This window comes from Eptatretus burgeri, chromosome 15 (assembly GCF_056783735.1).
Source record: "Eptatretus burgeri isolate ZD-2024b chromosome 15, Ebu_testis_v1, whole genome shotgun sequence".
NCBI classification, from domain to species: Eukaryota; Metazoa; Chordata; class Myxini; order Myxiniformes; family Myxinidae; genus Eptatretus; species Eptatretus burgeri.
In genome coordinates this window covers 64305871-64318811 of record NC_140975.1, presented here as the reverse complement: position 1 = coordinate 64318811, position 12941 = coordinate 64305871, and the positions used below count along the sequence as shown (strand labels likewise).

Below are 12941 nucleotides of genomic sequence, written 5' to 3'. Positions count from 1 at the left end.
ATCGACTCAAAAAGGACTCGAAAACACTGTTGGGTTCCCCTTTTATGAACACCATTTTTATATACCAATTCCCAAAACCGCTGGGAACACGTCTTTATATGGCAGTTGTAAGCTAGAAACACGTTCATTTTTTTTTTTTGTCGACCGGAAGACGTCATTGGAATACGTCTACATACGTCAATGTGTGTTGGGACTACGTAAAGAATTGGTTCAAAGCACGTCAAACATAAGTTAGAAATAAGTTTCGCGTGAAAAAGACATTACCGCGACGTGTTTCGACTTATGAGTAGCTTATAAGTAGCCTTTGTGGACGTGTGTAAGCATCTGCATATCGTGTGTACAACTTATCCCCATCGCATGCGGAACGTGTGTCATACGCCGAGTACGTCGTAAAATTTTGAACATGTTTAAAATTTCTTGACGTACTCTAGTTACTACGACGTATGATAGCGTACTTTAGCGTTCTACTCACGTATACTAAACTTACTCATACCGTATTTAACGTGCCCCCACGTTTTAGACACATTTTTCTTAGGTCGGCATACGCTGGCAAGATCGCCAAGGTGTGACCGCGATGTTGTCACTTCCATTTCTACGGCAGTTATGATTCGAATCGTTGTGCGTCAGCCTTTTAATAGGCTACGTCACGACATCGTCGGCAATGCGTGCAACGCGCTATGCCTAAGTTAGACTATCGTTGGGCATCGGTTGTGTAGGCCGGCAACAGGTTCACCATTCGTTGGTATAAGTAATCTATAACACAACGAAACGTTCTGTGTCCATTACTAATATGTTATGCATAAGACCAACTCGTTATGAATACGTCCGAATCTTTAAAAAAAAACATCAAAAGTTCAACGTAAGCCAGCGTTTTACATACATTTTAATACGTTGTCATCGCTGGCTAAAACGTCAAGGTGTGACTGGGCCTTAAGATGAATATCTTATATCTGTTCCACTAACTACCAACTACCATTCAGGCACTCACAAATACACTTTTCCTTACAATTTTTTTCATGAAATATGTGGAGGCCCCCTAGTTGTGGAGGCCCCCGAGTTGTGGAGGCCCCCTAGTTGTGGAGGCCCCTGGGAAACTGCCCAGCTTGCCCATGCCTAACTCCGGCCCTGTTCTGCAAACCTTTTAGTTATCATTCACATTTATCCGAACAATCACATGACATCACAAACGAGGTCACCAATGACTCAATCACTCTAATATTGGTTCATAAGTCCCCAAAGAAGTATCACAGGGAATATGTGGATCATACCGATTGTGTGTTTTATCCGCACGTTTGGGAATCACATCATGAGAAATAGCACGATGCGTGCCGATGGTTAATGGATGGAAGTTCTTCTGCACAGCTTCACACAGCGTGGTCATTATGCCGGCCCAGAGCTTGTCACTGCCAGCATAGTCCCAGGCACTGTACTTGACGGTGATGAAACGCACGTTTCTGTACTTGTCAACGATGACTGGTTCAAAGAACATGAGGCGGAATATCACATGAAGAAGCCCAGGAAGAGTTCCGTCCGATCGAGGCCTCGGAGCTTGCGATTTCATCTTTTCCTCTATTTGCGCAGACTCGATGTTGAGACGTTCTGTAAATGATTTTGAAGGATAATTATCAGGACAAAAAATGAGATGATTGTGTGTCATTGGTAAAGGCAGGTGTCAGGTGTGGCAAGATGCCTGTGTGGGGAAAGGTTGGGGGCAAGACCACACGTTTTAACCTTCGCAATCCTGCTCTTATGTCCTAAATGTTCTCTGTCTGTCTGTCTGTCTGTGTGTCTGTGTCTGTCTCTCTGTGTCTGTCTCTCTGTGACTGTCTCTCTCTCTGTATGTCTCTGTCTGTCTGTCTGTGTCTGTCTGTCTGTCTCTGTCTGTCTGTCTCTGTCTGTCTGTCTCTCTGTCTGTCTGTCTCTCTCTCTGTCTGTCTCTGTCTGTGTTTCTGTCTGTCTCTCTCTCTCTCTTTCTCTCTCTCTCACTGACGGTGTTTGGTGTTTACAGGCAATTCCAAATGAGAAGTGTTTAATTTATTGAACAAAGGGCCCAAGGAAGATGTATAACTACTTTTGAAGATACCTCCCATCACGTTACCCCGACCTATCTACATATGCTTGGTGTTGGCTTAATGGTGAGGGTGGTGTGCTTTGGATCCTAGGGTCCTGAGTTCAATCCCGCTCAGCTGTTGAATTAACACCAGGTGGGTTAACTCGGCCTGTCATCCTTCCGAGGTCGGCAAAATGAGTGCCAGCTTGCTCGTATACTGTGTCGAAGTGGCGACCCGTCCAGGATTGTGCCCAATACCCAAGGAGACTACTTTAGCAGCACCAACGCTCTGCACAGAGTATGGTCCCAATCTCCTCCTCCTCCTTTACCCCACTTGTTGTCTTTGTCCCCCACCCCTCTCCCAAGGTCGGAGATGGGGGACATTAAAATGAGCTCCGTCCGACCGACCGATCATCTGTCCATGCACTTTTGTGTTTGCGATATTTCAAAAACCGTTCAACATTTAGCTTTCATAATTACACAGATCTGTTCCTTGTAGCACCCAAAAAGCAGGGGACCTGGAGTATCGATCAGCGACTAACGTCTGCTGAATAACATCGATGAATTAGCATGACGTTGAAAAAAAATCTACACGTCATCATGACGTCATGAAGATTTCTAACGGTACTCGGTGGAGCGCAGACCTCTGCCAAACTGAACTGGCAGTGATAATTACAACTGGAATTGTTGCATTTTTCGTGAAGGGTTTGTGGGTAGTGGGAGTGTGTGAGGGATGGGGGGGGGGTGGTAAAGGAAGTAAAAATGAGGAATTTAAAGTTGAGAAAAGGAAGGGAAAGTTGCAGGATCGGGGAGTATGGATGGTGGGGAGGATGGAAGGTGGGGAGAGAGGGATAAAGCTTGGTCGAAGATGGGATTCGAGGAAGGGAAGTCGGACGGATGTGGTGGAGATGGAAAATGTCGAGTCGAAAAATTTGCATACGTAATAAATATACATCCCCTAACGGAGGTGCAGCAAGTATTGTCACATAGAATACAGGAAATTCTGGCCTTTAAAGTCTTGGGTCTTTGGAGTTCATGAACATCTCAGTGTGCGAATACATGATCACGTGACGACCATTATTATCAATCCTGCAACATTCACTTCGGAATGAGTCACCATGACTCATACTGTGCTGATGTCTTATTTTCATTAAAAAAAAAAAAAACAGTCGCATTCAGAGTAGAAACAGCGAAATTGAACATCAGTCGAAACTGGTTCATTCATGCATGTTTAACACCTGCCTGCCTGCTGGTTGCATCATTTATCAAGGGGGTAACTATACGTCATTGATGCACTGGTCTTCTCGATCAGGAAAGGAATTTGGAATTTAGCCTGAATACTTGCACACTGCCCTATTTTGTTCGAAAGGTACCATGGGCTCTTATCCCTCCACTGGAAAATGCTCTGCCTGCAAAGCAGCTGGGTGACAGTCTGTAGTGGAGCGGGAATCGAACCCAAACGAAACGGCTCAAAGGCTCACCTATTGGTGTTGTGCTTTCACCGTAATGTGCTGTGGTTGTTACCTTTCAGCTTGTGCAGCACCAATTTGACGCCACTGCCCCACCTGGAAAACAGGCCAACTGTGACTGGAGTCGTGACGTAGCAAAGAGATTTGGCCAAGGAACAAGCAAAGTGATCATAGCTTGTTGGTGTGACTATAAAACACACAGACACACGCGCAGACACACAGACTTCTTCATTTGGCTTGCATCACGAAACCATTATCTACAATCCAGCCACGTTGACCCGCATCATCAACGGGTATTTTACATTTCATAACCACCAGAGGTATGTTGCCCCCAAATTTGTCTTAGCCATTTCAATGCGAGTCAGGCAATATCAAAATATCGATTTAACAGTGAAAGAAGACCATTTTTTTTTTAGCTCACCTGGAACATAGTTCAGGTGAGGGATCAGCATCGTGTTGCAGTGTCTGTCAGATTAGCAAAAACGAATCGTCATATTTTCACCAAATGTTGTGGAACTTCTGAGAAGCCAAGGCCTCCTGATGCCTCGCAAATTGCATCATCAAAATTGCATATTAAGTCGGTCAAAGGTCAATAGGCCTCGTGATGCCTTGCAAATCCCATCAAATTTTTGTTTTTTGCAGATTAAGTCGGTCAATTTAAAGGTTAAAGGTCATTATGCCTTCTGATGCCTTACAAATCCCATCAAAAATTTACATACCAAATAGGTCAAGTTAAAGGTCAAAGGTCATTATACCTCCTGATGTCTTACAAATCCCATCAAAAAATTGCAAATGAAATAGGTCAATTTAAAGGTCAAAGGTCATTATGGTTCTGCGATGCTACGATTTAGATACAACTTGGTAGGAATCATCCCTGCATGGTGCTTTCACAAGTTCGTTCAAACGATCGGCTAATTTACATATTTTGTGGGTCATCCACACCAACCAGTGGTTCCATGGTTCTACCAGGTGAGTGCTTGGGCATTGCCCCTATTTTTCTTAATTAGATTTACAAGACCTGATCATAATTATGCCTGGTGCTGGCTTCATGGTTAGGATGCTGGGCTTGGGATCCTAAGGTTATGAGTTCCTGGTTGGCTGGTGAATTAATACTAGGTGGGGTTGACTCAGCCTGTCATGTAGCTGAGGTTTGGAAAATGAATACCAGCTTGCTGGGATGATTGAGCCATTTGAAGTATCCTGTGTTAGAGTGGTGACCCATCCAGGATTGTGCCCAGTGGCCCAGGAGACTGCTTTAGCAGCACTGATGCTCTGTACAGAGAGAGTATGGTCCTGATGGATGGATCATTGTCACTTTTCCACCACATGGGAAAGATTGCATCAATTAATAAACAAATTAAACTTCAGTGAATTTCCAAGTTATTTCTCTGGGTGCAGCCATGTGTGGGTGCTTCTCTGATTGGTTGTGAAATGTCACCTGCTTTTCATCATTATTTCTTTGTTTAACTTCACGATATTTCCATCGAAACCACCATCGACTGCTTGTAGCGCAGTGCGCATGTGGTATGGCTCAACACTGCGGACTTGCACTCCCATGTCTCACCTTAGACACCTGCAAGATGTTGACTCAAATCGCGACTCAAATCACAATTGAAATTTTAGGAAAAGATTAAGATTTAAAAAAAAATGATCAGTAAATTTGCAGGACAGTAATTGACAAATGATTGTTATTCTTTTTTTTTTTGGACAATTTCCTTGATTACACCACAACTGAATATGTCCACATTGTCATTTAACAACTTATAGACTTTCACCTCGACAACCACCCTGATTCACAAAATAGTGGCTGTAGTTGGAAAGATTTGGTTGCCACCAACTTTAGTGTAGCTTCTCAGCAGCTCAGGTCAGGTATTTCAACGACTACATGATCTTCATTCAGGATCAGTTCGGAATGAAGACACCTTGATGGTCGAAACATTGGGCATCAGCCGTACCTGCTGGGCAACCACACTAGTTGGTGGTGCCTTCACTTTTGAGAAATCACCTGGCCGTGTATTAACAGCTTTATATCAGTCCACAGACTTACTGATTAACTAGTGGATGTCAACAGATACACACATGTACGTTTGAGTTGAACTTGTTCACTTGTTGCTGTTATAAACTGCAGCTTATAACAGCAACAAGTGAATGTAAGGAAGTTAAACTCTGCCATATTTCTGTACGTAATAAATAGATAGCTGTGAAAGATGTTAAAAATGAAGCGCACAACGGGGGACGAATGAAAATTGGATTGGCATTTTGAACCCCTCGTGGCATTGCTAATCATTCGGATTTTCATTACACACTTCATCGTCCATCACACCTCGATCACTCCTCACCCATTGTTCTCACTCGTTGTTCAATTGATGACATCAGAATCACAGGCACATTGTTGGGAGTTCAAATGGGCATCGACATTTGTACAAACACACACCAAGTGATCACTCACATGGCTCCATGGTTGCTGGAGAGCAGAATGTATTTGTGAAATGCTTTTCTTGTCCTGCAAAAGACAAAGCAATATTCATAACAATGACTGACATTTAGATGAGAGGACGAATGAAGCTCGTCCGCGTAATTGTCGGTGTCAATGTCAATAATGTGTGTGTTTCACTTTGTTACAAAAGAAGGACCAGCATGATCATATTAACAAGGTCGAAAAAGAGGTCTATGTCGACCTTACCTACAGGGGGAGGCCACCACACACCCACCTTACCTACAGGGGGAGGCCACCACACATCGACTTAACCTACAGGGGGAGGCCACCACACATCGACTTAACCTACAGGGGGAGGCCACCACACATCGACTTAACCTACAGGGGGAGGCCACCACACATCGACCTTACCTACAGGGGGAGGCCACCACACATCGACCTTACCTACAGGGGGAGGCCACCACACATCGACCTTACCTACAGGGGGAGGCCACCACACATCGACCTTACGTACAGGGGGAGGCCACCACACACCCACCTTACCTACAGGGGGAGGCCACCACACATCGACCTTACCTACAGGGGGAGGCCACCACACATCGACCTTACGTACAGGGGGAGGCCACCACACATCGACCTTACCTACAGGGGGAGGCCACCACACATCGACCTTACCTACAGGGGGAGGCCACCACACATCGACCTTACCTACAGGGGGAGGCCACCACACATCGACCTTACCTACAGGGGGAGGCCACCACACACCCACCTTACCTACAGGGGGAGGCCACCACACATCGACCTTTTCCTACAGGGGGAGGCCACCACACATCGACTTAACCTACAGGGGGATGCTGTCACACATCGACCTTTCCTACAGGGGGAAGCCACCACACATCGACCTTACCTACAGGGGGAGGCCGCCACACACCCACCTTACATCGACCTTACCTACAGGGAGAGGCCACCACACACCCACCTTACCTACAGGGGGAGGCCACCACACACCCACCTTACCTACAGGGGGAGGCCACCACACACCCACCTTACCTACAGGGGGAGGCCACCACACATCGACTTAACCTACAGGGGGAGGCCACCACACATCGACCTTTTCCTACAGGGGGAGGCCACCACACATCGACCTTACCTACAGGGGGAGCCCACCACACACCCACCTTACCTACAGGGGGAGGCCACCACACATCGACCTTTTCCTACAGGGGGAGGCCGCCACACATCGACATTACCTACAGGGGGAGGCCACCACACATCGACCTTACCTACAGGGGGAGCCCACCACACACCCACCTTACCTACAGGGGGAGGCCACCACACATCGACCTTTTCCTACAGGGGGAGGCCGCCACACATCGACATTACCTACAGGGGGAGCCCACCACACACCCACCTTACCTACAGGGGGAGGCCAACACACATCGACCTTTTCCTACAGGGGGAGGCCACCACACATCGACCTTACCTACAGGGGGAGCCCACCACACACCCACCTTACCTACAGGGGGAGGCCACCACACATCGACCTTTTCCTACAGGGGGAGGCCGCCACACATCGACATTACCTACAGGGGGAGGCCTCCACACATCGACATTACCTACAGGGGGAGGCCTCCACACATCGAAGGCTTAAAAGCTTTTTGTGGAAATGCCGATTGCTCAGAATTCTCTGAGCATACAGCATGGCATGGACCTTTCACAGCCCATATCTAACGCTAGACCCTTCAATCTTCCCTGGCATTTGACCCAACACCTGACTGGGAGGAATCTCCCTCCAGCATGAGACAGCAGACTCACAAAGCATGAAGATTTCTACTTTGTATTTAAACTGGGGTCATTCACAATGAACATGATTAACAAACGGTTTTGGTTCATTCATCCTCACTTCTCGGTACAAGTCGTTTTCCCATTCCCTGTGTGGTTTAATCACAATATCCCCTTTCTACCTTTCCTTCCTCCCTCCTTTCTCTTTTTATAATTCCTTAATTCATTACATTTTTCCTTCATAATCATATCTAACCGTTTGTAAAAACCTTTATTAATGTTATCTATCTATAATTCCAGCAGTGTGTGTGTGTGTGTGTGTGTGTGTGTGTGTGTGTGTGTGTGTGTGTGTGTGTGTGTGTGTGTGTGTGTGTGTCTGCGACCGCTGTTTCTCGACAACTCCTGGTCCGATCTAATTGAAACTTGCCAGGTATATTGCTGGGGACCTGAGGATGTGCCTTTTCAAGGTTTGATATTAATCGGACAAGTGGTTCCCAAGTTATGGCCATTTATTTACGAAACCAATGACAGGACACGGTGCTATGACGTCACAATTGAGATCACAATTCTTCTTCTTTTTTTAATTTTTTTTTTTGCAGGTACGGCCACGCACTAGTTATTGATAATAACATTAATAATAATGTATTTCTTCTCTCGTTTTCATAACAGGTTTACCAACACGCTTATAATAGGTTTGTTAATGACTCGACTTCCTTTAATATTCGACTCATGATCACTGTCAGGCGACTTCGAACTTTCTCTCTGCTCAACGATACATGTACATCCTCTCTCTCCACTGCCGCGTGCCTCTCTTTCTTCGATGAAGGGTCGAGGACCGAAACGTCAGCTTTATACTTTGGTTCCCACGGCAGTTAGCACACCTTTAGTGCCAATAGCGGTTTGCAAACATTTGGTACCGATGGGTGTTTGAACACCTTCGGTCCCCATTGTGGTCAAGCACACCTTTGGTTCCCATGGTGGTTAGTACATCTTTGGTTCACCCAGTGGTTAGTACACCTTTGGTTCCCACGGTGGTTAGCCCAAATTTGTCATTCTCAGTTGATGAAACCCATTACACATCAATATGCAGCTGTTGGTATGGAAAGAGTTCCCCACAGGTAAGCAAGTTGTATGTTGTGAACTTGAGGTGTTGTCATGACACTTGAACATACATAGGTCAACCTCAAAGGCAAAGGTTACATGTTTTATAATGTTCAAACTGAGAACGACGTATGATGGGTGAAGCACTTACCCACAAATGGTACTTGTCCAAGTGGAGAGTACCTTGTCCAGGTGGAGAGTACCTTCGTCGATGTGAACAGAAAGGTGAACAGAACGCGACGGCGTCGTGGTCGTTCATGTGTTGCAGACACAGGTTCCAAGCGCTGCATCCTCCGTCTTTATATCCACATGTCCCGGGAAATGGAAAACGGAAACTCGGGGAAAAAAAAGAGGAAAACGTACTCTCACTTTCACCAACACGGACAGACATTCACTTCGAGGAAGACTTAAACGGATGGAAACCCACAAGATATAAACTTTACTATGTTTCGTAACTTCGGTAAATCTGATAAATACAACATGGAATTTAATGCATGTTCGAGTTACTGTGATCAAGCACATTGTTTATTATTATTATTATTATTATTCACTAACAAATACAATGGGCAGAATAATATTTTCTTTATTCTTTATCTACTCGCATCTTTCATTACTTTCAAACATTCTGTTGTGTACTTGTATAAATACAGAACTACCATCCTCTCTGCAGAGCGAATTGGAGCTGCTCATCATCATTTTCTTGGCAAGGGTGACAATAGGTAGTTTGCCATTGCCTTCCCAGTGTTGGTTGTTTGTGCGCTAGATATCCTTTTCAATGCTGAATGTCAAGCAAGGAAGCAGCACAAACCATTTTTATAGCTTTCGGTTTGACTCGGCCGAGGACACCTGAACCATTTCGCCATCAATTTTGATTTCACATTTAATATACACCACAAGTACATGCTTCCTTTGGGGGGGGGGGGATTATGTTATTATCCTTATTCAAACGTGTAATTAAAAACCCCTAACTTCACTGTAAAACGTGGGGACAGGTATCCTGCATTGTAAATGATGGAGAGTTGTAATACCCTCTCCCACCAGTGACTACCAGCAAAGATGAAATCACCCCTAAACATTAATTGGGGTCATGCTGATCCTCTATAGCAAGTATGGGTGGAATTGGCCCAGAACTGGAAGAGTAGCGTGACCAACAAACACAAACATACACAAACACTACCTACATGAAGCAGATTGTGTATTTATGTTTTTGTTTGTCCCCCTTCATCAGGATGATTAAAGGACGGTTTGAAAGGCCAATTTTTTTTAACACGACTGTGTGTTCACTGTGCTCTATTTTCCAGGATAAAAAAAAAAACTTGAAAAACATTTTCCATAAAAGAGTAATTACTTCTCGTCTATTGGGATTGCAGACGGTGACTTGCAACCAGGCATCAAGGGCAGTGTTCAAAACGTTGAAAAAAACATAATTTATACAAGGCACAGGGAGGTGAAATTCGCTGCACCTGGTGTGCAACACGCACAAAGCAAAAGGAGTATTCATTTATTTCCGTAGGATATCTGATAAATACAGAAAATATCTGCACACCTGAGGCTAAGCCAAGGCTTCAGACTTTGGTGCATTCATGAGGTTGAACTGTCGAAATAAAACATCCCAGAAGATTAAGAAAATAGGACAACATTTGTGCATGTCGTGTTTAAAATAACGCTTCTTGATACGAAACACCACATCTTCCAGTCTCCTTGAATATTTCGAATAACATAACATTTTTGATGGGCATTAAATATATATATATATATATATATATATATATATATATATATATATATATATATATATATATATATATATATATATATACATATACATGTATATATACTAGTGCATGCCCGTATGTGCATTGCCCGTACGTGCAAAAAAAAAGAAGAAAAAAAAAGAATTGTTACGTCCATTGTGACGTCATAGCACTGTGTCCTGTCATTGGTTTGGTAAATAAATGGCCATAACTTGGGAACCACTTATCCAATTAATATCAAACCTTGAAAAGGCGCATCCACAGGCCCCCATCAATATACTTGGCAAGTTTCAATTAGATCGGACCAGTGGTTGTCGAGAAACAGCTGTCACACACACACACACACACACACACACACACACACACACACACACACACACACACACACACACACACACACACACACACACACACACACACACACACACACACACACACACAGATTTCTGGAATCATAGATACTACTACGTGCCCGTACGTGCGTGGAGTACATACGAAAAAAAAAAATCAAACCGCGAGCCAGAAACAACAACCACACAGGCCGTTTCTTCGCTCTCGCGTGCCCGTACGTGCGTGCGTGCCACCCCCACCCCCCAAAAACAAAAAAAAACTTTCAAACAACTACACAGGCCGTTCCTTCACTCTCGTAAACAACGACTGGATTGGGGCATTGTGTTTATCTATAAATGCGGATAAGAAATCGACAAATTATTAGAATACATTAAGTCATCACTATCAGAAGTGGTGCGTGCCCGTACGGAATGTTCGTTCACATGCATTCCACGAATTATCGCTTGCATTGAAGTAACAACTGCTGTGATACTTACACACAGAGTTAATTAAAATCCAAATTAAAATCAAGTTTACCTCCCTGTCTTTGCTTGCCATGACATTCGCTGCCATTGACCATTGCCACTCCTACGCCACAGTAACTAAGGCACCGATCCCCATCGTAACCGGCACGGCATGTGACGTCATCGTCAGCCGGCCGCACCAGCCCACGCAGCAACGTGTCCTTTCATTCGTTGGTAAATAAATGGCCATAACTTGGGAAGCACTTGTCCGATTAATATCAAACCTTGAAAAGGCACATCCTCAGGTCCCGAGCAATATACCTGGCAAGTTTCAATTAGATCGGACCAGTGGTTGTCGAGAAACAGCGGACACAGACACAGACACAGACACAGACACAGACACAGACACAGACACACACACATTGCTGGAATTATATATACTAGTGCGTGCCCGTAGGTGCAAACAAAACAAAACAAAAAACTTTCAAACCGCATGCCAGAAACAACTACACAAGCCGTTTCTTCGCTCTCACGTGCCCGTACGTGCATGGCCGTACATGCAAAAAAAAACTTTCAAACCGCGTGCCAGAAACTACAACCACACAGGCCGTTCCTTCGCTCTCGTAAACGACGACTGGATTGGGGCATTGTGTTTATCTATAAATGCGCATAAGAAATCGACAAATTATTAGAATACAGTAAGTCAGATCATCACTATGCGGAATAGAAGTAGTGCGTGCCCATATGGAATGTTCACATGCAATCCACAAATTATCGCTAGCATTGATTTTGCTTTTTATCGCAAGGAAAAACACAAAGAGAAGAGGAAAGAGGAGAAAAAAAACGTGCAAAAAATAATTTACTTCCTGCTTTGGAGCATACCAGCACTCTGATGTTACTGAAATTTATGCACCGTCTCATATGAAAACGATCATAACTTGCGGCATTGTGTTTATCTATAAAAGCGAAAAGAAATCGAGAAATTATTAGAATACACGAAGTCATCACTCTCCGGAAGTCCGTACGTTGTAACCCGTAATGGGGAACGCGGCTGAGCTTCCCTTCCCCATCGGCCACGCCCACGCAACGTGTATTGTCATTGGTTTGGTAAATAAATGGCCATAACTTGGGAATCACTTGTCCGATTGATATCAAACCTTGAAAAGGCACATCCTCAGGTCCCCAGCAATATATCTGGCAAGCTTCAATTAGATCGGACCAGCGGTTGTCGAGAAACAGCGGTCACACACATACACACACACACACACACACACACACACACACACACACACACACACACACACACACACACACACACACACACATTGCTGGAATTATAGATAGATAAACAGATGTTTGGTACTGCAGAACTTTAATATGGATACAAACAAACACGACATAATAGTGACCGAAGCTTTTCGTGCTGCACTCTTCAGGGTAAAAATCGCAGCAAGTGAAGAAGGAAGTGAAGGCGTGTGCTTTATACGCAGGTCTCAATGAGGTAGACGCTGATTGGTTCAACCGTAATGACGTCACGGTTAATCCGAGCGCCAA

General features: G+C 44.6%; 1 protein-coding gene across 1 annotated transcript in view; it reads right to left on the bottom strand.

The window, feature by feature from the left end:
- The window catches only part of LOC147012338 (NTPase KAP family P-loop domain-containing protein 1-like), a 19686-nt gene extending 10390 nt beyond the window's left edge, over positions 1–9296 (bottom strand). Inside the window, exons 1-4 of the mRNA XM_085856413.1 lie at positions 8991–9296; positions 5969–6022; positions 3575–3706; positions 1269–1599 (exon numbers count right to left, since the gene is read on the bottom strand). Of these exons, the coding sequence (XP_085712539.1) occupies positions 1269–1599; positions 3575–3706; positions 5969–6022; positions 8991–9129 (656 nt within the window). The 5' untranslated portion in view covers positions 9130–9296. The remainder of the gene's footprint in view (positions 1–1268; positions 1600–3574; positions 3707–5968; positions 6023–8990) is intronic.
- Between the last annotated feature and the right edge of the window lie 3645 nt (positions 9297–12941).